Source organism: Anguilla rostrata, chromosome 4 (assembly GCF_018555375.3).
Source record: "Anguilla rostrata isolate EN2019 chromosome 4, ASM1855537v3, whole genome shotgun sequence".
NCBI lineage: Eukaryota > Metazoa > Chordata > Actinopteri > Anguilliformes > Anguillidae > Anguilla > Anguilla rostrata.
In genome coordinates, this window is record NC_057936.1 from 50,276,979 (window position 1) to 50,300,727 (window position 23,749).

Here is a 23,749-nt window from a genome sequence, read left to right on the forward strand (position 1 = left end):
CATTGCTAAAAGCCATTTGCTTCTAGCCATATAAAGTAGAAAGCAAGGCTGACACATGCCACTTTTTTTAACCAAATGTATCGAGAAAGAAGGCACATTACTTAACACACCATAAGTCAAATTCACGGCCTTAATATCTGCTCGGTTGAACGTTTTGAAGTTTTTTGGACCTCTCTTTGCACCGTTCGTCCGAAGGCTAAATCTACTATACTGGTGGTGGCTTATGGATGTCTTGACAAGGGAAACGAGCACAAAAAACATTTTCTAGTTTGTATGAATATTATTCAGTTCTGGAACGTAACTTTCAGAAATGAGGAAATGCTTGAGGATGTAAGTTAATACTGAATATTTGTGTCTTTTGAAAACCATTCATAGTTTGCAACCTACTCACAAAATGGTCATGGCTGTCTGGGGTGGCTGGAGTTACTGTTACTAAGATTTATAAAATGTATTTCAGCTTCACAAATGTAGGTTTGATCGGAGTAAAACAATCAGTGCAAAACCACATCCTAGGACATCCTTGAATTACAAATGAGCGATTATAGAATTTGAATTGCACTAATGAACAGAGTTCAAAAACTTTATTGACCTATGACCTGATTAAAATGTGTCGGATGATAACCAGTCATGTACAGAAAGTTGTACAGATTTTTTTTTTCTCAACATAGAAAACTTTACATTGCTGTACCATATACATTTTGTCCATTAGTTTTCTACTGTGACCAGGAATGCTTCAGAACCATTGAGATCCATACTTCACCATCAAAATGCAAAGCAATGAATATTATTCATATTTTTAATACATCCGGTAAATCTCCGAGCAAAGGAAAAAAAAAAAGCCTAATTTTTAATATATTTAACCGTTTTAAATTTTGTACACATACAGTGAAACCTACATCAAACATGGAAACGGACGATTCAGATGCAGTTCAGATTAGTTTGCATTGTTGTCTCCAGTTTTAAGAGCATCCCAGTCACTGGCGGGTTTTCACTTTAACTTAAATAAAAGCCTCTGTACATATAAAATGGAATCATTTTACTATCTCCTTTCAACAGCTTCTCTCTTGCATCAAACTGACCACAAGCCCTCACCGGACAATCCCAACGAGCAACGGTAAAGTTAAATAAAAACTCTCACAAAAAGTAAAAATCCCCAGTGCATTCTGCAAATGAAACGTGTGCAGCAGATTCAGAGAAACAAAAAAAACAACGAATTACAGAAAATAAAATCATTGCCATAAACAATGTTTAGTGTTATGAGATTATATTACAAAGCTGCTTTTTCTGTACAACTAGTTTCATCCGAAGGGTCTGTCGATGCTTAACGTTAGCAGTCGGCTGTGCAAAAGGAAAAACAAAACAAACAAAAAAAATCAAGTCACAAACATTACTCTTCATTTGCACTAATTGATCATCGGGTTTGCTTGAAATAGTTTCACTTCTTCAGACAGCTTGCTGAGATAAAGTCACGGGATAGCAGGGAACACACGCTCTTTTGAAATACTAGGCTTCTGAACACTCAGAAGGTTAGAAAGTAATTAAATATTCTCATCGTTATAATCATCAGTATAATCCTGTAGAGTATGATCCTACTGTACAAGGCATGGCCCCGAGCCTCCCGGCCCCTCCCCCCCCCCCTCACTCCCGTACGCAGCGAGACCCCCGGAAGAGCTTCCAGTACCGTCCAGTGGGGCTCGCTGGGGTGCTGCCAGCGCCAGCTGGGGGGGCAGAAGGGGAGGGGGGGTGGGGGTTTTTCAAAGTCAGTTCAAAGCATCCCTAGTGCCCTTCCGAAGGACAAGACTTCACCATACACACCAGACCTTTTTCAGGAGGACAAACAGACAGACAGACAGACAGAAAGGAGGCCTCCGGGGTGGCACCGCCCCCCGGAGGTCGGAGGTGCTGATGCGGCACGCCGGCCTGCCGCGGTGGGCGGAGTCACTGAGAAGCAGCCGCCCGCTCCTGCTGCTCCCGCTCCCGCTCCTCCTGCTGCTGCTCCTCCTCCGGCTGCTCCTTCGGCTGCTCCTCCGGCTGCTCCTGCACCGAGCCCAGCGGCTGAGATATGTTGAAGACGGTCCCGATGCGCAGGTAGAACTTGCGCAGCGCGGCCCGCAGCTCTGGGATCAGGTCAAACTGCATGATCTCGCACAGCAGGGGGTAGTACCTGGAGGCGTGGGCCTTGAACTGCGGAGGACAGGGGGGTGGGGTGAGAGGGGGGGGGGGGGCTCATTAAATTCACTCTCTGCCTGAGATTTCCCCAACGGTCCAGCTGGAGGAATGAGATTTCTGATTCATGCACATCTGCAAAACTGCTTCCTTCGAAAATCAGTTCGAGAGCCTCTCAGGGGGGACTTAATGGCGGCGGCGTTAATGATTTAGGAGTTTTAATTACTTCAGAAAGTCAAACGGAGCCTGTTCAGACGTGGAGACGTTAATCACGAGTTCAATATGGACGCCATGCCACTTATGAGATATCACAGTGCGTGTGAGGAAAAATACAGTTTAAATACCGTTTAAACAGAGCTGAAAGATCACATTCCTTAGGAGCATTAAAGAAGTTTCAAATGAAATTTTCGGTCACTCTGTAAGTCTATTTCTGAAGTAAGAAACTGATGAGTTTTAAGCAGGACAGTGGGCGGGCCTCACCCTGTCGTCACTGATCTTCAACACCTTGGTGAGGAAGAGGAGGAGGAGGTTGGTCCAGGCCTCTCGGTGGCTCTCCGATGTCAGCGTCAGGAAGTAGCCAATGGCCTCGCTGCAGACACTGAAAGTCAGGAGAGATGTGTGACTGCTCTGAACCCTCCCCCAATGATCCGCAAGAGGGGGGCAGTGGCGACCTCTGAACTCTGAATGACCACGCCCCTGTGCTCACTGCTGACCCCTCACGTAACGGCCATCTGACGGCCTGACAACCCCAATCCTACCCCCCCCCCCCCATGGCCACTTTCACACACTGCTCCCCCAGGGGCCTCAAAGCTTCATAAATCTTCACCAATACAGTGGCACAACAAAGTCCGCATGTCTGAACTGGTAACTCTGATGCCATTTAAGAAGGTGTCTGGGTAAACCATATGACACTCCAGTGACTATTAATGATGGGTTGTCCAAGTAGCCTCAGCCTCAAGGTGGAAAACTTAACGCTGTTGAAGTTCTTTCAAACGATGGACTTGTTTAAAACCGCACGCCATCTGCGACATGCAAACTCTGAGAGATGGTGAACCGCTCTGCAAATCAAGCCAACAGCCCCGCACAAATGGAAACCGTTCCTGGCAACTCATTAGCGCTTCCTGCCAGACACGACGAGCCGAGCCAGGGCACTGCAGTGACGGCCATCTCCCGAATTAGCTCCGGGTCTGTGGCCTGGAGGACAAGACAAACACTCCGAGAGGCAGGGATGCAGCCTTCTGGCTTTTAAACTTCACAGTCCAGTAAACATTAAAAAAAAAGTTGGGGCCAAACTTCGCCAGTACTTGACACTCCGCAAACAGCACACAAAGCAGGGGCTGTCACAGGGGAGGAAATGTGCTGCTGGTGCCTTTTGCATTTGGCTGGAATTTAATGGTGTCATTTAAAATATGGTAATAACAGTATAATTCAAAACGCAAGTCTAACCATCTGCTCCTGCTTCTACTTTTGTCCGTGCACATCACACAAAATTGCTTCTACTGGTTTTATAGTCTAAGCTTGCTTCTGTTCATTTTGGCCAGAGATGGTGGAAGAGCTGCCTGAACTGTTTCCTGCGTGTTTACTTCACAATGGAAGGTAAAATGACTCAAGTTGCACCCTGCCGCGCTCTGATTGGCTCTGCGTTCAAAGAGACTTCGCAGACAGCCTATCCAGATTTTACAGTTGGCATGGATGGCACACAATATTGTACTGTTGGCAGATCTTCAGAGCTGACTGCTCATTCACCTTCGTTCACCTCGATGTGTCATGGCCCCTAGAGAGAGTCCAGCCAGAGGGCATTCCAGTTCACCACCAGTGTCGGTGCATTTGCAATGGCAGCATCGGCCTTTTCCAGTCCCCAAAGTCACGTTTCCCTCAGACACAATGTCTTACTCAGACATTTCCAAACTCAATTTGTTTGACTTTCCAAAGCCGTGGCTGAAATTGACAACACATCTAAAAACACGACTTTGCAATTCCTTGCCCTTATCTGTGATTGCAAAAAAAACAAAACAAAATCAAAGGTGCAATCCAATTTAACATTGTGACTGCAACAAAACGTGGCATCCAATATCAGCAATCCAATAGAATTCCGATAGTCTTTCTCCTGGCACAGTGTGACAAGCCATCTCCCCCTGGTGAAATAATTGAAGCTGCTTGCGTGGAGCAGATTGCAAAACCGTATCAATTCACAGAGTTTATGCTTGCAGGACACTCTGACGCTGTATTAGCCGAATGTTGTGGCCACAAAAAAAGCTTTAGCAAGTCATTCATCTAAATGCAGACCACAGATCACCAGAGTGATTTAATACATAAAAAGATAGTTTAAATGATTTCCACCCACAACTGTGGTGATGGTGTGATTAAGGATTGCTACAGGATAGAAAACCTCATTAAAGGGATAAGACAGAAAGTGGCATGGGATTTTAATGAGGTTGTGTGCAAACCTCTCAATGATATCACATTCATTTAACGGAGGGTTGAGACATAAACACCCGCATTCGGTGGAGGACACAGGAGCAGCGTGGAGGAGCAGATGCATGCACAGGAAGTGGAACAGGGAGGAGCACAGAGAGGAGCACATGGAGGACAGGTGTAGTTCGAAGACAGGGGCGTAGGTTCGGGCGCTCCGTCCGCCCCATCTTACTTGAGCAGCCGTTTCTGCACCTCCTCCCAGGCGGCCTGCCGGCTCTGGTCGGTGTACATGCGGAAGAGGATGCGCAGGCCGCACGCCAGGCTGCTCGTCTCCTGCTTCAGCAGGTTGGGCTTGGACTTCCCTTTGAAGCCTGGGGAGATGACCACAGCCACAGTCTCATATTTACACAGTACATCACCCATTGCATCGGATGGATATACACAATAGACTTGACATGTATGTAGAGGGGGTGGCACGGTGGTGCAGTTAATAGCACTGTCGCCTCACAGCAAGAAGGTTGTGGGTTCGAATCTGGGCTTGGGGCCTTTCTGTGCGGAGTTTGCATGTTCTCCCCGTGTCCATGTGGGTTTCCTCCAGGTACTCCGGTTTCCTCCCACAGTCCAAAGACATGCAGGCAGACTAACTGGAGACTCTAAATTGCCCATAGGTATGAGTGTGTGAGTGAATGGTGTGTGTGCCCTGCGATAGATTGGCGGCCTCTCCAGGGTGTATTCTTGCCTCTTGCCCAATGCATGCTGGGATAGGCTCCAGCACCCCCCGTGACCCTGCCCAGGATAAGTGGTTATAGATAATGGATGGATGGATGGATGTATGTAGAGGTCAAATCGCTAAGGCTAAGTGGTGCCTGTGCTACTGCAGCTCACCGGCCTTCCAGAGCACCGTCCTCTGCTCGTTGTTGGAGTTGAAGGCCTTGGCGAAGCGGTGCGACTCCAGCAGGCAGTCCAGCAGCTTGAAGAGCTGCTCGGAGGTCAGGTAGCGGTACATGCCCTGGTCCTGCGTGTCCACGTGCACGTCCACCTCCAGCGTGTCCCTCTGCACAGAGGAAAGGCATTCAGCTTTGCAGGAGAAGACATCCCAAACAACATCTCTAATACGGTGGTCCTCAACCGCGGTCCTGAAGTACCTGGTTTCTGCTGTTGCTCAGCGCTTGATTGATAAATTACAGCCGGTGTGTACACAGTGCTCACTGGGTTTCTTGGGAATTCATTGGTTGATATTAAAGATCAAATTGAACAAGGTTAATGTAAAGCTGCCCCCTGAACACCAGGCCCATCTCTGCAATGGCTTCAGACCTGACCTGTGGTGAGTTTAGCACGCTGCGCTGGGTGAGCGTTACCTGGGCAGCGGCGAAGTTCTCGGCGTCCTCCTTCTTGCTGGTGGCGGGGAAGAAGATGATGTTGTCGATGGTCTGGATGAGCTCCAGCTGGACCACACACTTGATGAGCAGGGCAGCGAAGAGCCTCTGCTCCTGCACCTCTGTGACACAAGGGAAGGGGCGGCGCCACGTGAGCACGGAGCGATAGAACAGAAACGGTTCAAAGCTCAAAGCTCTCACAATTCCACAGAGACTCACTCGTCGGGGTCCTGGCTCTGGGGCCGTCCTCATAAGTGCCTGAGCCAACGCTGAACTGACTCTGCCGCCGGTTCTCCAAGGAGCGGTTCTCCACGCTGCATATTGACTGCTGGTCCTCCGCCCGTGACTGGATGTCAAGGGACTTCTGGGAGATTGAGTCCTGGGGAACATAAATCAGGCAATTTCTGTAGGCATATTCAATACTGGACAGATGTTAACAATTAACTTCTTGCACGCATCATTGCAAAACAAAACACTTTCAGAACACCATTTCCACGCTTTGCGATCCCTCTATATAGATTTCCTAAGAACAGATTTAGCTCCGAATACGATGAGAAGGAAAGAGGACAAACAAACAGGAACATTCCCATTTACATACCAGCTGCTTATCTGACACGTCCAGCTGACTGGTGTGGTCACCGTCTGTCCCCGCTGGCCTCCATGTCAGAAGCCTGGGGAGAGTGACAGTGCAGGACAATGTTAACAAGTTCCAGCACAGCATGACACAGGCCAGTCCTGACCTCATATTATTATTATTATACCTACAAATGACTACTGAAAAGTTTCCTCCATGCACATGGGGGATGCATTTACCTTCAGCATATTCACTGGAACTGAGCTGAACGCTATTTCCCAATAAAAGTATGAAGACTCTCATAATCAGTCTGATAAAAAGCTAATATTAATACAGCACACAAGCAGAATTAAAGTCAAGCTGCATGAGATACAACTGGAAAAAGATCATCAAAGTACTTACTCGGAAAAAAACATTTTAAATCTTTGCTGGCTAGTTAGCCACAATATTTTAAACGACTCAAATTCATTTCTACTTATTCTTGGTGGAACAACACAGTCAGTGTGCACTGTGCTTGTTATCACTTCAGTGAATTCGGCATCAACAGCAAAATATCTAATATACTGCCAGAGGAAATCACACATTAAGGTTTTGGTCCATGAGTTTTTCTAATCATGCTGCCAAACTGATGCAAAATTAATTTTATACAACTAAAAAGCAAAATAGCAGGCTGCTGGATGGGATGGGCTCTACGGTCTGGTATTATGCATGTATGAGCCCTATGGTCTGGTATTGCGTATGGATGGGCCCAATGGTCTCATATTGTGCATGGATGGGCTCTATGGTCTGGTATTGCGTATGGATGGGCCCTATGGTCTGGTATTGCATATGGATGGGCCCTATGGTCTCATATCGTGCATGGATGGGCTCTATGGTCTGGTATTGCGTATGGATGGGCCCTATGGTCTCATATCATGCATGGATGGGCTCTATGGTCTGGTATTGCGTATGGATGGGGCCCTATGGTCTCATATCGTGCATGGATGGGCTCTATGGTCTGGTATTGCGTATGGATGGGCCCTATGGTCTCATATCGTGCATGGATGGGCTCTATGGTCTGGTATTGCGTATGGATGGGCCATGGTCTCATATCGTGCTGGATGGGCTCTATGTGTATGCGTATGATGGCCATGGTCTCATATCGTGCATGGATGGGCTCTATGGTCTGGTATTGCGTATGGATGGGCCCTATGGTCTCATATCGTGCATGGATGGGCTCTATGTTCTGGTATTGTGCATGTGCACCAGTGCAGTCTGTGGCCAGGCGATGCCATCCGGGGGTGGGAGGGTTACAGTCGGCTGGTGTGACAGCATCTCACTGTGCATGAGCAATGCTACACAACAGTTAAAATAAGGAAGAGCCAGCTCTGCGTCTTACATGTGTGGGATTGTGGTTTTGAAGATGTCCAGCATACAGTTGCAGGTTTTGTCCCAGGTCTCAGGGGTGAACTTCTCTCCGTTGAGAATGACCACATTCTCCAGGCAGTTTGTGCCTGAGCGGGCCAGCTGCTCGTTGTCTACAGGGAGAGAGACAGAGAGAGACAGAAAGAGAGAGAGAGGCAGTGTGATGGGGGGCCACAGATGTCCGGCTGAACCAGACCATTAACGCTGTCCCGGGGGCTCCACACTCACCTTGCTGCACGCACCAGTACAGCTGGGAGAGGATGTCGTCGAGCAGGACGTCGCTGAGCGACTCAAAGTACTGGGTGAAGACGTCGCAGATGGCGTAAAGTGCGTGGTTGCAGGTCGTGGTCATCCACTCTGCTTTCTGTCAAAGCCAGCAGAAGAGATGAAAGGCATGATGACTTCACCTGAACTCCTCCAGACAACAACAAGCCATAGGGCCACTACCTCTGCACTATGACTTCTGTTTAAGCCACTACTGTGCATTACAGTCACAAAGGGCAACAGATAAGACCGACCCACCCACATGTTATCAGCTGGGTCCTCCTACTGAAGGAGAGCCAGAGATGACCATCTGGCCAGTGTACAGAACAGCTGTGCTGTCCCAGCAGAGGCAGGACCAGGCCTCTCTCAGCTATGGTTTTCATTTTGGGAGGAAGTGCCCACCTCTGTCTGCTGCTCCGGCAGCTTCATGTTGTCGAAGATTCTGAACACGATCCTGAACAGGTCCTGCCACCAGTGCTTCTCATAGGTGTGACCGTATGTCTTCATGACCTCAAACATCACGGTCAAGCCCCTGGAGCGCAAAACAAGAAACGCGGCCATACTTAAGACAAAAGACAACTGACCTAGAACTAACTAAGGATGTGTTGTTTTTCAGGTGGGAATCTAATCAGATGAAGGGCACTAATACCAGTCCTTCTAGAGACAAATAGGACCTTTTGCTGCCCAGTGTGTGATGTCATACCTGACAGACAGTGAGGAGAGGTTCACCAAAAGGTAACTGTTATTATTTTAAAAATGTTTTTAGTGACATAACTAGAAGTATTTTAAAATTCTACACATATTAATTTCTAGTCATCTCTAATGTACTTTATATGTATATTGTTTTTGTTGTTGATGCACATTTTTATGTAAAGGATTGCTTAGACAATACCCATGTGTAGTCACGATGCCAGTAAAGGATATCTGAATTAGACCTAAATGTTTGACTACAGGAGTGTTTGTGGGATGTACATATGTACACAAGAGAGAGGAGCTGCTCTGACCTTGTTCTCACGTCCAGCTTACACCTGTTGATGATGCAGGAGAGCTCGAACAGGATGGGGAACCAGCCTCGCACCCATACCCGGTCCTCTGGGGCTACATTCATGTCATCGCTGGTGTAGTCTTTGAAGGCCTGCAGGGGGCGGCGTCACCACTCTCCGTCAGCACTGCGCTCGGTGTAAACCGCTAACCCTGAGCTCACACTCTCTCATCACCGGAGGCTACTGTCCATCCGCGATGTCATCGCTCTGTCAACACTGCACTCAGCACAAATCCCTGACCCTGATCTCACATTCGCTCATTACTGGAAGGTGATGTCCATCTGACTATTCACACATACAGGTTTGCCTCCAAGCAGTGGGAGGTTGGTTAGACCATTCTCCTCCATCAAAGCCCTTCGTCTTCTCCCGGTTATAATTACAGGATTAATTATTCCACAGCTCAAAGGGAAGAGAAGGTAGGTCAGGACACTGAACCAGGGATGCCCAAACCCTCTTCCTCAAGACCTACCATCCTGTAGGTTTTAACTTCAATGAGGTGTGCTTTTTTAGGGAGTGAAAGCCTACAGGATGGTAGATGTTTGGGAAGGGGTTTGGCAGCCCTGCTCTGACCTCAACAGTAATTACATCGCTTTCGGGTTCTGTAGGTAGTTGGTAAACTGCTTTAGTCACCGTCTCCTGACTTAAATATAATAATTTTTTGTACCTTACATAGTTGTGTATCTGTTAATGCTCAGAAGTAAGGAGCCCTGCAGTAGAACTGTTGCTATGAGACGGGCGGGGCGGGGCGAGCCTCTCACCTGGGGCCGGTCAGACACGTATTTGGCACAGTGACGGATCAGGCGGATGGCCTCCATGCTGGTGTCGGGGAAGGAGGCGTTGCAGGCGAACTCTGACAGACACTTGACTGCATCCTGGAAGGAGTCTATGGTGGCGGGGAAGTGCTTCTCAAATACATTCGCTGGGAGGGGAGGGCAGCAGAAAGAAAGAGCGGGAAGGTTTTAACGGCTGTTCGAATCCCACATGGGGGCAAATCCGCTCAGAAGGAACGGCACTGGTCACTGAGGACCACAGAGCACAGGAGTTTTTCAAACTGCAGTATCCTTAATTCATGTGTGAGAAGTCTTAGCATCCAAAAGATGAATGAAGATTGAGCTTTCTTTAGGGACTGAGCACCAGCGAGATTACAGGCTCCCTCGCCCGCGGAATGTATGGCTTCAGGGATTATGACAGAGGAGCCCGCTAATCCGCTAGTGGGAAATGGGGCTTTAAAAGGGTTTACATAAGGCCCTGTTGCATAATGCATTCTGATATCACTTCTGCGTGGAGTTAGGAATTTGGAGCTTCTGTTGAGTTAAAAATACTCTTGGGCCATACGCCCTTTGCTGAAAGTCCCAAAGCTCTCCTATTCAAAGCCTCCCCGCTGCACTGCATCCTCAGTATTGATTGTGAATCCGCGGAGTGCTTTCAGGGAGCGCGCGTGACTCACTGACGATGTGGCCGGTGGTCTGGAAGGCCAGCTCCACGATGCTCTCGTCCTGGTCGGAGGCGGCCAGGTGGAAGACGGAGAAGATGTTCTTCCAGCCCGAGCGGATGTTCCCCGCCTGGGAGTTCACCATCTGCGCGATGCAGCGCACCACCATGTCCCGGATCGTAGGGGACCTGCGCAGAGACAAGCGGCGGGCTCCGTCAACGGCCTGTCACCATGGAGACCCGGGAGCGGTACGTCTCAGCGGCCTCAGTCTCCCTCCCCGAGCTGATAAGTTCACGCAAGGCATTTTTTTTTTTGTTTGTGTACGCGATTGGTTTAGACAGTGGTTGATGGTGGTCATGTGAGCGGCTGGCCCAGTTTCCTGGGTTGTGATGAACGGCAGCGAGCGGACCCCCTCTCTCTCTGCCTCCCTCGCTCGCCCGGCCCGGTTAATGAACACGGCCGTGTGTGAGCCGGCCCCCTCTCTCTCCGCCTCTCTCCCTCCCTCTCTCGCTCGCCCGGCCCGGTTAATGAACGCGGTTGTGTGTGAGCCGGCCCCCTCAGGGGCCCAGAGCTCGGCTCTCCCCGCCTCCTGATTCATTACTCCATTACACCCCCAGCCCTGGGCACTGGCACTTATAATCTTTACACAGCCTGCTGATGCACGGCCCAGGTGGGAAGGGTGGGAAGGGCCCCCACACACACACACACACGGCAGCGTTCCTATCAGTCTCCACGCTGGGTGGGCAGATTCATCTTTCCTCACAGAGCGGGTTCGGCACTCTGGGAGCTGGAATCAATCTCCCCGCCCCGTTCCCCTGAGACTGAAACCAGCCAGCAGGAAAGGGCTGGGTCAATCCATCTCCAGGGTTACACATGCAGGGTCACCTGAGGTCAGCAGTTACAAATGACACGATTTTCAAATTTTGCTTTCAGATGAAGTGACTCGAATAGGCCTTGATTGTAAGCAGCATTCTGTTTGTATCTAGTGCTTGGATGTGACAAATTAAAGCAGGGTGAGGATTCAAAAAAGGGCCTATCTGACCACAGGTAAATACAGACAGAACTCACTGCTGTGCTGTAACTCAGGCCCTGTCTGTGGCCCCGGGGCCCTGCTGTGCTGTAACTCAGGCCCTGTCTGTGGCCCCGAGGCCCTGCTGTGCTGTAACTCAGGCCCTGTCTGTGGCCCCAGGGCCCTGCTGTGCTGTAACTCAGGCCCTGTCTGTGGCCCCGGGCTCCTGCTGTGCTGTAACTCAGGCCCTGTCTGTGGCCCCGGGGCCCCGCTGTGCTGTAACACAGGCCCTGTCTGTGGCCCCAAGGCCCCGCTGTGCTGTAACTCAGGCCCTGCCTGTGGCCCCCGGGGCCCTGCTGTGCTGTAACTCAGGCCCTGTCTGTGGCCCCAGGAGGGCAGCCGGGCAGAAGACAGATGAGAAGGGAAGGTAAAGACACAGCGCTGGTAGCTGGGCTGTGACTCAGAGCCTCAAGTGAGAGACCAGACCAGCCCACAGCTGCATCTAATCAGCGCTAACAGATCAGTTAGCTCACACTTCTATCAGGGCAACACAAGCAATTATAATCAATCACACAATCTTAATGCAGAATGCATTTATGCAAACTTGCGAAGTAATGTTTATGTCACAGAAATTATATGATCTTGACATTTATACAACTAAAAAAAGCTGCTCTTTGAAAAGCAGCAAAGAATTATTTATTCATTATTATTTCCAGTTAACAACACACATGACAGAAGGGAACAAACAAACTTCAAACTTAAAAAGGTCCACTTAAAAACAATTTTTCTTGAAAAGACTAAATTTATCATTCGGTTGCATTTCTAATTAACTGTTAAAATAAACTATTACTGCCTGGAAAATTAGCCTACTTTATCATAAAACAGTGAATTGAAAGTTTGTTATTTTTTTTAGCAACAAATATATAAAGGACTGTAAATACGCTTACCGATTCTTTTTCATGATATGTTCAAAAGGCCTCAAGAAATCCTTCTGGAATCTAAAGTTGGCAAGCTCTCCCTTCTCTAAAAACTTCATGGACAGCTGCCTGAGTGAGTCCACAGCAAAAATGGCTACATCCTCGTTGGGGTTACATCCCACCTGCAGAGAGACAGAGAGCGCATCATCTTAACTTCCCCCCGACAAAAACACAAATGTTTCTGTCGACCGCTGGCATAGACACAGAGCAGCTGATTGGCTCTCTTCATCAGGACCGGTCTTAGAACTGTAGAATCATAACCTACCTTGTTGAAATGATCCCCGATGACTTCCCAGATCCTTGACCACTGCAGCCTGATGCGGCCCATGTTGTAATAGGAAATCTCCACTATCTTTTGAAGGCTAAACATGCGCGGGTGCGTCGGGGAGGCCAGTTCATCCATTGACACGGCGCACAGCCACCGCACAAAATCAACTGCAAAACAGAGGATACCGGTCTGATGTAAAGTGTGGTGATTTGGGCCAATGCACTGCCAGTGTTGTTTATCTGCACAACCAATAAGAGAGAATCATGATTCACTACTAACCGATTGCATTTCCATCCAACCTGGTAGACCCGGTGAATATCCTAGAGCAACAAAGATACGCAGACATTAAGCATATCTGTTATTAAGCAAATATGAAGCAAATACTACCGTGTGTGATAACATCAGTAGCCACAAAAGCATATTGCTGCTCCTGGAATTTTCCTCGTAGTCATTCAGCCGAGGTGAATTAGTGAAAACATTGAACTATGTGGAATGAAGCGGCTGTTTGCGATACCTGTCGACAGCGACCACCACACTCTGCGAGCTCGTCTCCCCGATCGACTCCTGTATATTCGCTATTTGCTTGCGATCGACGTTCCCACCAACTGCGTGACGAACGAGAAACAGAAGTCAAATATTTTCTCAGCCTTCCAGGGTCAGAGCACACTGGGCGAAGGCGTCCCCCCAGGCCAGGGCCCCCTCTCAGACGGGCGCGGCGGCTCACCCAGGCCCAGGTACTCGTCGGAGGTGTGCTCCTTGGCGCCGGTGATGAGGCCCTCCTTCCCCCGCACGGTCCCTGAGATGTAGCGCGCCTTCACGCCCGTGCCAATCAGCTGCGCCAGCTCCAGCTGGCTGATGCACTTCAGGATCTGCAGCGTTCCGACAGGGACACACGGGTTCCTCAGCCGCGCCCGCTCCCATTCGCTCACGGGGAGGTCACATGACACATCGCCCGCTCTAACACTGGGCCACTTGACCCCTGGCTCCGCAGGGTTGCTGTCGAACCCGTTGCCCTTGCTGTCTTTGACTACTATTGTACAGCTCAGAGGAGCAGTTACGATCAACTGAAGTAGTAATACATTAAACCAAGCGCTAAAGTGCTTGGGGGGTTGGGAACCTTGAGGAACCTTCTAGACTGTGAGACTGGTACCCCCCCTTGCCCGCCCTGCTGACCTCGTGCCAGGAGTTGCCCAGGTAGTTGCCGTCCGTGTGGGCCACCGTGATGAGCGTCTTGATGGTGTCGATGTTCTTCTGCTTCATCTCGGTGATGCCGGAGCTGGCCGTCAGCAGGGTGAACCTGGCCAGGGCCTGGACGTACGCGTCCCTCTCCAGCTGCGAGACGGAGACACCTTCACTCGCTGCCCCGCCCTGCCCCGCCCCGCCCCACCCCACCCTCCCACAACAACCTGACAGCTTTCATCAGCACAGTGATCCATCATCATTCCTGAGATATCTCACGTTTTAAAACTGACTGGATTATGACTACACCGCCTCATAATCCTTCACAATACGCAACATCTAATTACTCTTCAAAACTGACAAGATTAACACTGGTGGATAAAAAAAGTGTTTCATAACAGAAGGGTGGTTGAGTTTTCTCACTCTGAAGGTGAGACCTTAACAGGGGGTTTGTTCTCGAAGCATCTGCCTGTATGCGGGTGTCAGAGAGACTGAAAATGTTCTCCTGCACTGAGTGTTTGTAGACGGCTTCCCCGCTGTGAAGACTGTGGCTCCGCTCACCTGGATGGTGAAAATGCAGGCTATCCTAATGGCACAGCGAATTCCCTCCAGACAAAGGAAAGCCACCTCTGTGTCATCGCAGTCCTGCAAGCCAACGCTGAAGGCTGCCAGGAAGGGCGTCCAAGCAAGCTGGAGAGAGAGAAAGAGAGGTGGCGAGAGAGAGAGAGAGAGAGCAAGAGAGAGAAAAGGAGAGAGAGAAAGAGAGGGAGAGTGAGAGAGGTTCTGTGTGAGGAGGGACAGCTGTGACTCACACTAATGAAGAACGTGGCATGCAAACTTCCTGCTGTTCTCAGAAGGTCCTTGAAAGAAGCTATTACCGTTACTGAAATTATGGCTGGGTAAAAAAAAACCCAAATTAGCAAGTCTTCACAGTATACACAGCAAAATGGAAGAAGCTGATCACTGATTGCACCAACTACTACTCTTATTTTTATATCGCACGGCATTATGTTACGCTATCAAGCCAAGCTTATCGTGAACATTGAGTAGCTTGACAAGGTTCTGCCCTTTTTGCGTACTGATAATTTACAAATGCCAAAATAACAAATCTGAAACTGAAAAACAGGGAACATTTGTATAAATGCATATGTAACATTTGCTACCATAAAAAAAAATCTTTTTAAATTAACATACAATGGACACTTCTCCTAAAAGCAGAAAGTTTGTAAAGGGATGAATGTAAGGAAGAAGATAGATGAACATGAGGAAGGAATATGAGGAAGAGGGGTGCACGTCCTCCGCTTCCTTGCCTTGAACATGGGCCTGACGTGCTCCAGGTGTGTGGCGCTGGTGAAGGGCGCCTGCACGTGGCTCACAGCCTCCATCAGGGCCTTGGCCGTCTTGGCCATCTGCTCCATCTCCACGTTGTACAGCAGCCGCCGCTGCTTCTCACTGGCCACGCCTGCAACGGGGACGGGGGCGGGGACAGGGCAGAAGGACAGGTCAGGGACAGGGACAGACAGTGGGACAGAGACAGGGCAGAAGGACAGGTGAGGGACAGGGATGGGGATGGGGCATAAGGACAGGTGAGGGATAGGGACAGAGAGTGGGACAGGGACAGGGCAGAAGGACAGGTGAGTGATGGGGACAGGGCATAGGGAAAGGTGAGGGACAGGGGACAGGGTAGAAGGACAGGTGAGGGACAGGACTCCCCAAGAAGGCAAGCAATGCCACCCCCTCCCTCACTGGAGTGAGAAGCTGTTGTAAAAGCTGGAAGCAGGGGAAGGAGCTGAGCTTTCACCTGGAGCCATCAAACACTTTACTGAAATGTCTCCAAGCCTGCTTTTCCCCTTTAAACCAGCCAGTAAGGAAACCTGCCAAATCATATTAGACACCCACAATCGAACAGTGACCTACATATCCGACAGCATCGACAAATCTGCAGACTGTATTTCGATAATAACGGTAACACTGCTTACTTTGCTTGTTTGATTTGATGGTTAATTCTTTTGTTTCCTTCATTGAAATCTTCTTTCCTGCAATCTCGTCGTAGATGGCTGATAGGTATTCCTCAGGCAAGTCTTTGCTATCGTTGATCCCTCTGTTCATTTTTATGTATTGCTCTTTAGTCATTTTATTTTTCACCTTTAAAACCAAAGAGAGAAAGACCAGAGTCAGAAAAAGATAAAATACTACATAACAGACCACAAATAACCCAAATGGATGAATGCACTCAAAATGCCCAAACCTAGTGTGATTGTGATCCTGCGATTCTTATAGTAGCACTGTTGAGCACTGTAGTGTTCATCCTATCTGAAATCTTAAGCACACATCTACAGCTTTTTAGGCTACTGACGACAGCATGAGGCTTCAACTCCAAAATGTGAGAAGATCTCAGGTCCTGTCCATGACTCGGTGACTGGAACCCCTGACAGTGTTTTTCGTATGGAGTGCAAAGTGGTTTGCTTGGATCAAACGCTCACATAGGAGCTCATTAAGGGGCCTGTTTGCCCTCACTAACCGGTGTGCACTGCCTTTATCACTTACCTGGGGGCTGTGCAGGTCTGTGGTCAGCATAATGATCGAATAAGCAAGGACATAAGCAGTGTCTGCACTCGCAAACAGAGTTTGCCTGGTGAGGAGAGAGAGAGAGAGAGGGAGGGGGAGGGGGAGGGGAGAGGATGAGATAGGGAGGGAGACAGAGACGGACACACAGAGGGAGGCGGGGAGAGACATGGGGGAGTCAGGGAGAGAGGGATGGGGGGATGGAGAGGGATAGAAAGAAAAAGACAAATGTTACACGCGCACAATCGAAGGGAAAGTTAAATGTCAGGCCGCCGCCCAGGAAATGCTAATCGGCGAAGCCGCGCGGCGAGCCGGAACGCCGGCGCTCACCCCTGGTTGCATTCCAAATATCTAGCAGCAAACTTCTCCATCAGCCGGTCGATCTTCTGGGCCTCGCCGGGGAGACGGAAGCCCTCCAGGAACATGCGCAGGGCCGACACAAAGTCCTTGCCCTGGAAGTCCATTTGGTCCACGTACGCGTACATCACCTCCTTATTGAAGCGGTCGTTGTCCCCGAGGAATTCGCCTACCTGAGTCTGAGAGCCGGAGGCAAGCACTGGGGGTTAACCGTGGAACAGCTAGCATGATGTACGCTAAAGCTCAACCCCAAACCTGGAGAGCACGGTCACAATTCCACCTAGCCGTCTAGCTTTCCTCATTATATTTATTATATTAATAATTATGTGATCCAAATTGTTGTTCTACACTACATCAGTCTACAATAGACCAATACTATGACTCCCATCTTTTGAACGACCTTAAAAACACTTCTGTAATTATGACTCTAACAAATGCGATGAGCATCACTGTCATTCGTCTCTGATGTAGGCATTGGAGAAATGGCAGGAGTCCCTTGTTTTTAAGCACATGCAGATTAGGACCGCACAGCGTGCCCCCTGGGGCCATTCTATCTATCAAGCACAGAGACGTAACATAAATATTTACGCTTTGCTGAGGATTTCAAATTATCTCCAAGAGGAAGCGGGATGCACAATACTGAGGGATCACCAGGAGGTTAAGTGTTTGTGTGTGCGTGCGAGTGTGTGTGAGTGTGTGTGTGTGTGTGTGTGTGTGTATGTGTGAATGTTCAACAGAATGCTCCAGATGGATCTGGCCAGCTGTTGGAAGTGCAATTAAGGAGAGCGGACCAACAGCCAAAGACGGCCTTACAGAATCTAGCCTCTCCTCCTGGTGCAGGAACTGGGCGATGTCTTCCGGGGTGGTGCCCAGCATGCCTTGCTCTTGCAGGTACTGGATGCCCCTCTTTGGTTTTTTGTTGAACCTGCGCACACGGCGAGACAAGCGAAGGGGTTCAGCCGCTGGCTCTGAAACGCGTCCGCGCCTAAACGGCGACCGCCTTCTCCCCCCCGCGGTGACGTCACTCACAGGTCGATGCCTTGCTCGATGATCTCCTTCTGCTGCTTGAGGACCTCGAACTGCTCGGGGTTGTCCGTCCCGGACATCTGCGTGCTGTAGCTGCCGATGCCCGAGGAGGCGGTGGAGTCCAAGGAGTTGATGCTCCCGTAGCGGTTAATGGTCTCCGGGTGTTTGGTCTCATTGGTCTCCTGCTCTGAAGGCTTCTCCTGGCCTGGGGATAAGGCATTCAACAAAAGGCAGGTACAGCCCATAAACAACATGCGCGTTGGCCGTAGGGATACAAAGCATGATGGATTGATCCGCTTGTGCCCTTGCGGAAGGACAGGCGCCTGAGCTGTTAAGAGCAGGGCCGAAGACCAGCGGGGTTTATGAGATAAAGGCTACGGTGTAAAAGGTACTCGTAAAATGGCTTCAGACTCAGAACACATGAAGCTCACACGATGCTAATCTCAGAGTGGCCTGGGCGGGGTGTACTGTGTGGTCTGAGGCATTAGAAGGGGGCAGTTACAATGGGTGCCAGGGGCAAAAGCGGACCTCTGAGTGGCCTTAGCAGGGTGTATTGTGTGGCCTGAGGCAGTAGAAGGGGGCAGTTACAGTCAGTGCCAGGGGCAAAAGTGGACCTCTGAGTGGCCTTGACAGGGTGTATTGTTTGGCCTGAGGCAGTAAAAGGGGGCAGTTGTAGTCAGTTCCAGGGGCAAAAACGGACGTCTGAGTGGCCTTGGCAGGGTATATTGTGTGGCCTGAGGCAGTAGAAGGGGGCAGTTGTAGTCAGTTCCAGGGGCAAAAATGGACGTCTGAGTGGCCTTAGCAGGGTGTATTGTGTGGTCTGAGGCAGTAGAAGGGGGCAGTTACAGTCAGTGCCAGGGGAAAGGTGGATCCGCTGGCACGGCAGGGCCTGTCGGTGGCTGGGCGGAACAGACGCTGCAGTGAAAGGGATCTTATTGCACAAGGGAAAATCTCTGAAATATTGAGCATCATCACGGTAATGTGAGCTCACAGCCGGCTGCCTAGTTCCTCTCTCAGCTCGGCGCAGTATGACAGAGCACGGTGGGGGACGGATCTCCTCAGCTCGCCAGTTAATGAGATTGAAATTATTCTGCTTGTATTCAGAAACCTGATAGTGTGATTTTTTTCACAGCATGGCCGCAATACAACCCAAACTGCTGTGTTTCAAGCCACAACACAGCCCAAACTCCTCTTTCAGGACACAACACAACCCAAACTCCTCTTTCAGGACACAACACAACCCAAACTCCTCTTTCAGGACACAACACAACCCAAACTCATAATTCAGGACACAACACAACCCAAACTCCTCTTTCAGGACACAACACAACCCAAACTCCTCTTTCAGGACACAACACAACCCAAACTCCTCTTTCAGGACACAACACAACCCAAACTCATAATTCAGGACACAACACAACCCAAACTCCTCTTTCAGGACACAACACAACACAAACTGCTGTGTTTCAAGCCACAACACAACCCACACTCATATTTCAGGACACAACACAACCCAAACTCCTCTTTCAGGACACAACACAACCCAAACTCATATTTCAGGACACAACACATCCCAAACTCCTCTTTCAGGACACAACACAACCCAAACTCATAATTCAGGACACAACACAACCCAAACTCCTCTTTCAGGACACAACACAACCCAAACTCCTCTTTCAGGACACAACACAACCCAAACTCCTCTTTTAGGACACAACACAACCCTCACTCCTCTTTCAGGACACAACCCAAACTGCTGTTTCAGGCCACAATACAACCCAACCTGCTCTGTTTCAGGCCACAATACAACCCAAACTGCTCTGTTTCAGGCCACAATACAACCCAAACTGCTCTGTTTCAGGCCACAACACAACCCAGACTCTTGTGTTCTAGGCCAAAATACTACCCAAAATCTTGTGTTTTAGGCCACAATACAATCCAAACTCTGTCTTTTAGGCAGCCTTTGTAAACACTGCATACCAAAAGCCTCAGAGACATCACACCGAGGACACCGAACAAAATGTGAATGAGCACAAAGTCTGCGCATCTCAGGGATAAAGACAACGACCAAAAGCAATTCCAGCCTCATCGCCAATAAAAGGATCCCTTAAGTGCCATTACTAAGCCAACCAGCCTCCAACGAATGCGCATAAACTTTCTGCGGCTACCTGCTCTTCCTCGAGCAGCCAGCCCATAAAACAAAGAACAATGGACAATGATAATCGGCAGGGCTGAGCGGAACAGCACGACTAAACAATTTCAAAAAGACCAACGTCACACAAAAAAAACATTCATTTCTCAGCAAAGGACACTGCCAGGCACCATCCGCCCGCCAGGAATCCTTCTACAGTATGTTCATCCCACAGTGGGGCAGACACTTTGTTCAGAACATCCTGGCACGCGCTGGGGAAGCCGGTACATTCAGATACAGCGCAGTCGGCATGAAAACAGCCCTGATGTTACACTTCCTGATCTTATGTGAAGGTGCAAGGACGGTTCGTACTGATAAAGCCATCATTTTTAGGTTTACTGGAAGCAGTATTCAAAAAGGCCCAAATATGTTGGACCAGTGAAGTCAGTATCGTAGGAGCTCTGATGAGAACAATATTCGAAGACCAGTTGTTACTGTTATTATACTTAATGTGTAATGATACAGCCGTGATGTTTAGACTCTGTATTTCGGTCCTTAAACAGGCCTCCAGTTCAGTCCAACAGAACCTGGCAGTGTTGGATCAGTGGTGTCGGTAGTGTGTGGGGGTTAAACCGTACTGTGCAGTACTTCCAGGTGTGTGGGTGCTTCAATGTGTGTGTTTCAAGGTGTGTGTACTTCCAGGTGTGTATACTTCCTGATGTGTATACTTCCTGTTGAGTGTACTTTATGGCATGTGTACTTGAAAACCGTATGGCCTGGGTTGAGTGTGCCAGTTGTCGGGGGATGGACTCCTCCGTGCACTCAGGCCTCGTTTCCAGGACGAACAGTGAGTGCTCTGTATCAGCCCAAGTCTCAGGTGACCAGGAAGATCTCCTCACAGCAAGTCCAATAGGAAGAGAGAAAGGCAGGGAGACTGCCCAGAGACCAGCTCACCCGAACGCTGGCGTTCTATCTTCACCTGCCCAGGATTACAGGCCCCGCCTGTCTCTCCTTCCTCTCAGACTACCCATTAACCTCTGTGATAAACGCAGGCCCTTGGCAGCTTAGAGTAAGATTAAAGTTTGGGTCGTATTTGTTGCCTAACAGCCTTTGAGCTCAGAAATTCTCTCAGCAGAGACAAACACAGGCGCTTGATTGACCTTGCACCGCAAGGATTTAGTAAATATGCACCATGGGACTCTCTTATCGGGGAAAAACTACTAAGGCACTGAATATATAAATAAAAGTGCATGGCTGCTTTCTCCACCCGTCTCTGAAGACGTTTTCCCTTTTTCTTCCAAAAGGAACACATTATCAGCTCGTTGCTCAAAAGTAAGGCACTGTGTAATTCCCTCTCATTGAGTGAGACTAACTAGCGCTAAAGAGTTGGGGGGAGGTTGGGTGTGGTCTCACTGAGGCCTGTCAGAGTTGGGGGAAGGTGGTGGGGTCTCATCGAGGTGGCTGAGAGTAGGGGATGGGGCAGGTCTCACTGAGGCCTGTCAGAGTTGGGGAAGGTGGGTGGGGTCTCATCGAGGCTTGGCAGAGAGTAGGGGGGATGGGGGGCAGGGTCTCACTGAGGCATGTCAGAGTTGGGGGGAGGGTGGGCGGGGTCTCATCGAGGCTGGTCTGAGAGTTGGGGGAAGGTGGGTGGGGTCTCATCGAGGCTGGTCTGAGAGTTGGGGGAGGGTGGGCGGGGTCTCACCGAGGCTGGTCTGAGAGTTGGGGTTGACGTACTGGTCCTTGCTCCACTCCACCATGCACTTCAGAATGGACACCAGACATTCCAGGCCTTTCTTTCTCAGGCTCAGCTCCTAGAACACAGCGGCCACATGGCGGTCACCCACCCAGCTGACTGCAACTCCCGACGCTACAGCTTCTGCAGCTCGAGGTCACAGCCCCAGTCACCAGCTCTTATTGTGCGAGTAAGGCGGTATAAGATAACACGGTGTTAGATACAGGGGACTGAAATCGTCTAAAAGGGAGAGTACAAGTGGAACCTTGCTTTCACTGCTTTCATTATTTCACTGCAAATTAGTCCAGAGGGACCATATTAAAAGTGCTCTCAATATATAAATTTCCATTTTTTTCTTCCCAGAGAAAAAAAAAACATATACATCAATGAAATGTAAGTGCGAATGGATGAGAAGTGCATTAAAGAAAGATATTAAAGCAGTCCCTTACATACCCACTCTTCATGTACGTATACACCCCTTTGGATTACCCCATTCGTATCTTTCAGCTGGGACAGCGTCGATGTCAATGTGATTAAACAGCATGTCAAAGTCAACATCGTCAAACAGCAGCAGTGTGGAGTTATTCTCTTTACGGGGGGGGGGGGGGGGTCGACTGAAAATGATTCAGGAGAAAGAAGCGACGGGAATCGCGGTCTCTCGCCGTGTCAGCACAGTGACCTATATGAGAACGTCTCGCAGGAAACGGGCGCCTTTGTGCTGGCAGTGTCCCTGGCCGCCAGTGATGGACAGTAATGAGAGGGGCGCAGAGTGAAGTGGATGAAGCTGGGCTTAGATGCTCCTTACAGATACCGTTACTGGGGCGTTACTAATTCAGAGCTAAGGCCAAATTACTGAACCAGTCAGATCGGGGCTCAGTTATTTTTCAGTTATTGCTGTTAACTCACAAAAAATGTTTCTTTTTCTTGAACTGCACAGCATTAGAATGGTGAGGTGTAATACAGTGCCTGTAGTGAATTAGCTTCCTCTTGATAAAAGCCTAAAAGATGCAGTATTAATATGCAGAATCAACCTAGGAAAGAGTTCCCAGAAGTCACATGGCAGAATCTCTGTATTCTGTATTTAATTGTTCAGTTAGTTTTATAAACCTGCTCTGCATATGTTCAGGAAAACACAATATTTTACATAAAGTAATATAGCTACACGTAATATTGTGAAAGGGTGTCCAGACAATAATTTTTGTTATTTAAATAGCAAATTTGAATAAAAATATTGCTCGATTCCATACAAAAGCTTATGTCCTTCAGTCTTCAGACCTAGTGAAATGCCTCCAGGATCAGTAAACACACATTTCGCTTTGACCTTGTTAAATTGAGCCTTTCCTGGCTTGTTTTGGCCCTGTGCCCTCTCTCTCTCTCTCTCTCTCTCTCTCTCTCTCTCTCTCTCTCCAGAGCGTGGTGGGCGAGTGAGCAATACTACGCTGCCTGGGGGGGGGGGGAAGAGCAAACCGGCGCGTTTATTACCTGAACAGGAGTCATGCCAAGCTCATGCCCAGCTCGGCCCTGTGCAATCTTGGAAAGGTCATTCACGAGCCTTTCAAATATATTAGCAGCATTCAAGTCACAATCATAATTCACATAAATATCAACCACGCTCTGGGCATCTGCAAAAAAACAAAAACAGAGATATTAGAGTGGAATAAAGATGCTTGCGTGCCACAGACGTCAGAGACCGGGGGCTGCATTTACCTGCACATATTCTGGTGAGGGTCTGTATGACCATCCATTTATGGTCAAAGGAACTCGTGGACGTTTCCAGAATATACAGAAATATCTCTTTGAAAAACACCTGATAGAAAAAAAATGTAAACAG

General features: G+C 49.1%; 1 protein-coding gene across 2 annotated transcripts in view; it reads right to left on the reverse strand.

Moving 5' to 3' along the window:
- Positions 1–566: 566 nt before the first annotated feature.
- The window catches only part of arfgef1 (ADP-ribosylation factor guanine nucleotide-exchange factor 1 (brefeldin A-inhibited)), a 67,512-nt gene continuing 44,329 nt past the window's right edge, over positions 567–23,749 (reverse strand). For both annotated transcript variants that reach the window (XM_064333022.1, XM_064333023.1), the window contains 29 exons: positions 23,626–23,725; positions 23,401–23,540; positions 21,889–21,997; positions 18,059–18,260; positions 17,843–17,954; positions 17,003–17,208; positions 16,655–16,739; positions 16,087–16,252; positions 15,418–15,569; positions 14,669–14,797; positions 14,102–14,260; positions 13,653–13,797; positions 13,443–13,533; positions 13,208–13,248; positions 12,926–13,095; positions 12,631–12,782; positions 10,690–10,862; positions 10,001–10,161; positions 9,204–9,334; positions 8,602–8,731; positions 8,164–8,299; positions 7,910–8,048; positions 6,556–6,628; positions 6,177–6,336; positions 5,940–6,079; positions 5,467–5,635; positions 4,814–4,952; positions 2,647–2,764; positions 567–2,184 (listed from right to left, as the gene is read on the reverse strand). In XM_064333022.1, the coding sequence (XP_064189092.1) occupies positions 1,939–2,184; positions 2,647–2,764; positions 4,814–4,952; positions 5,467–5,635; positions 5,940–6,079; positions 6,177–6,336; positions 6,556–6,628; positions 7,910–8,048; positions 8,164–8,299; positions 8,602–8,731; positions 9,204–9,334; positions 10,001–10,161; positions 10,690–10,862; positions 12,631–12,782; positions 12,926–13,095; positions 13,208–13,248; positions 13,443–13,533; positions 13,653–13,797; positions 14,102–14,260; positions 14,669–14,797; positions 15,418–15,569; positions 16,087–16,252; positions 16,655–16,739; positions 17,003–17,208; positions 17,843–17,954; positions 18,059–18,260; positions 21,889–21,997; positions 23,401–23,540; positions 23,626–23,725 (4,074 nt within the window). In that variant the 3' untranslated portion in view covers positions 567–1,938. The remainder of the gene's footprint in view (positions 2,185–2,646; positions 2,765–4,813; positions 4,953–5,466; positions 5,636–5,939; positions 6,080–6,176; positions 6,337–6,555; positions 6,629–7,909; positions 8,049–8,163; positions 8,300–8,601; positions 8,732–9,203; positions 9,335–10,000; positions 10,162–10,689; positions 10,863–12,630; positions 12,783–12,925; positions 13,096–13,207; positions 13,249–13,442; positions 13,534–13,652; positions 13,798–14,101; positions 14,261–14,668; positions 14,798–15,417; positions 15,570–16,086; positions 16,253–16,654; positions 16,740–17,002; positions 17,209–17,842; positions 17,955–18,058; positions 18,261–21,888; positions 21,998–23,400; positions 23,541–23,625; positions 23,726–23,749) is intronic.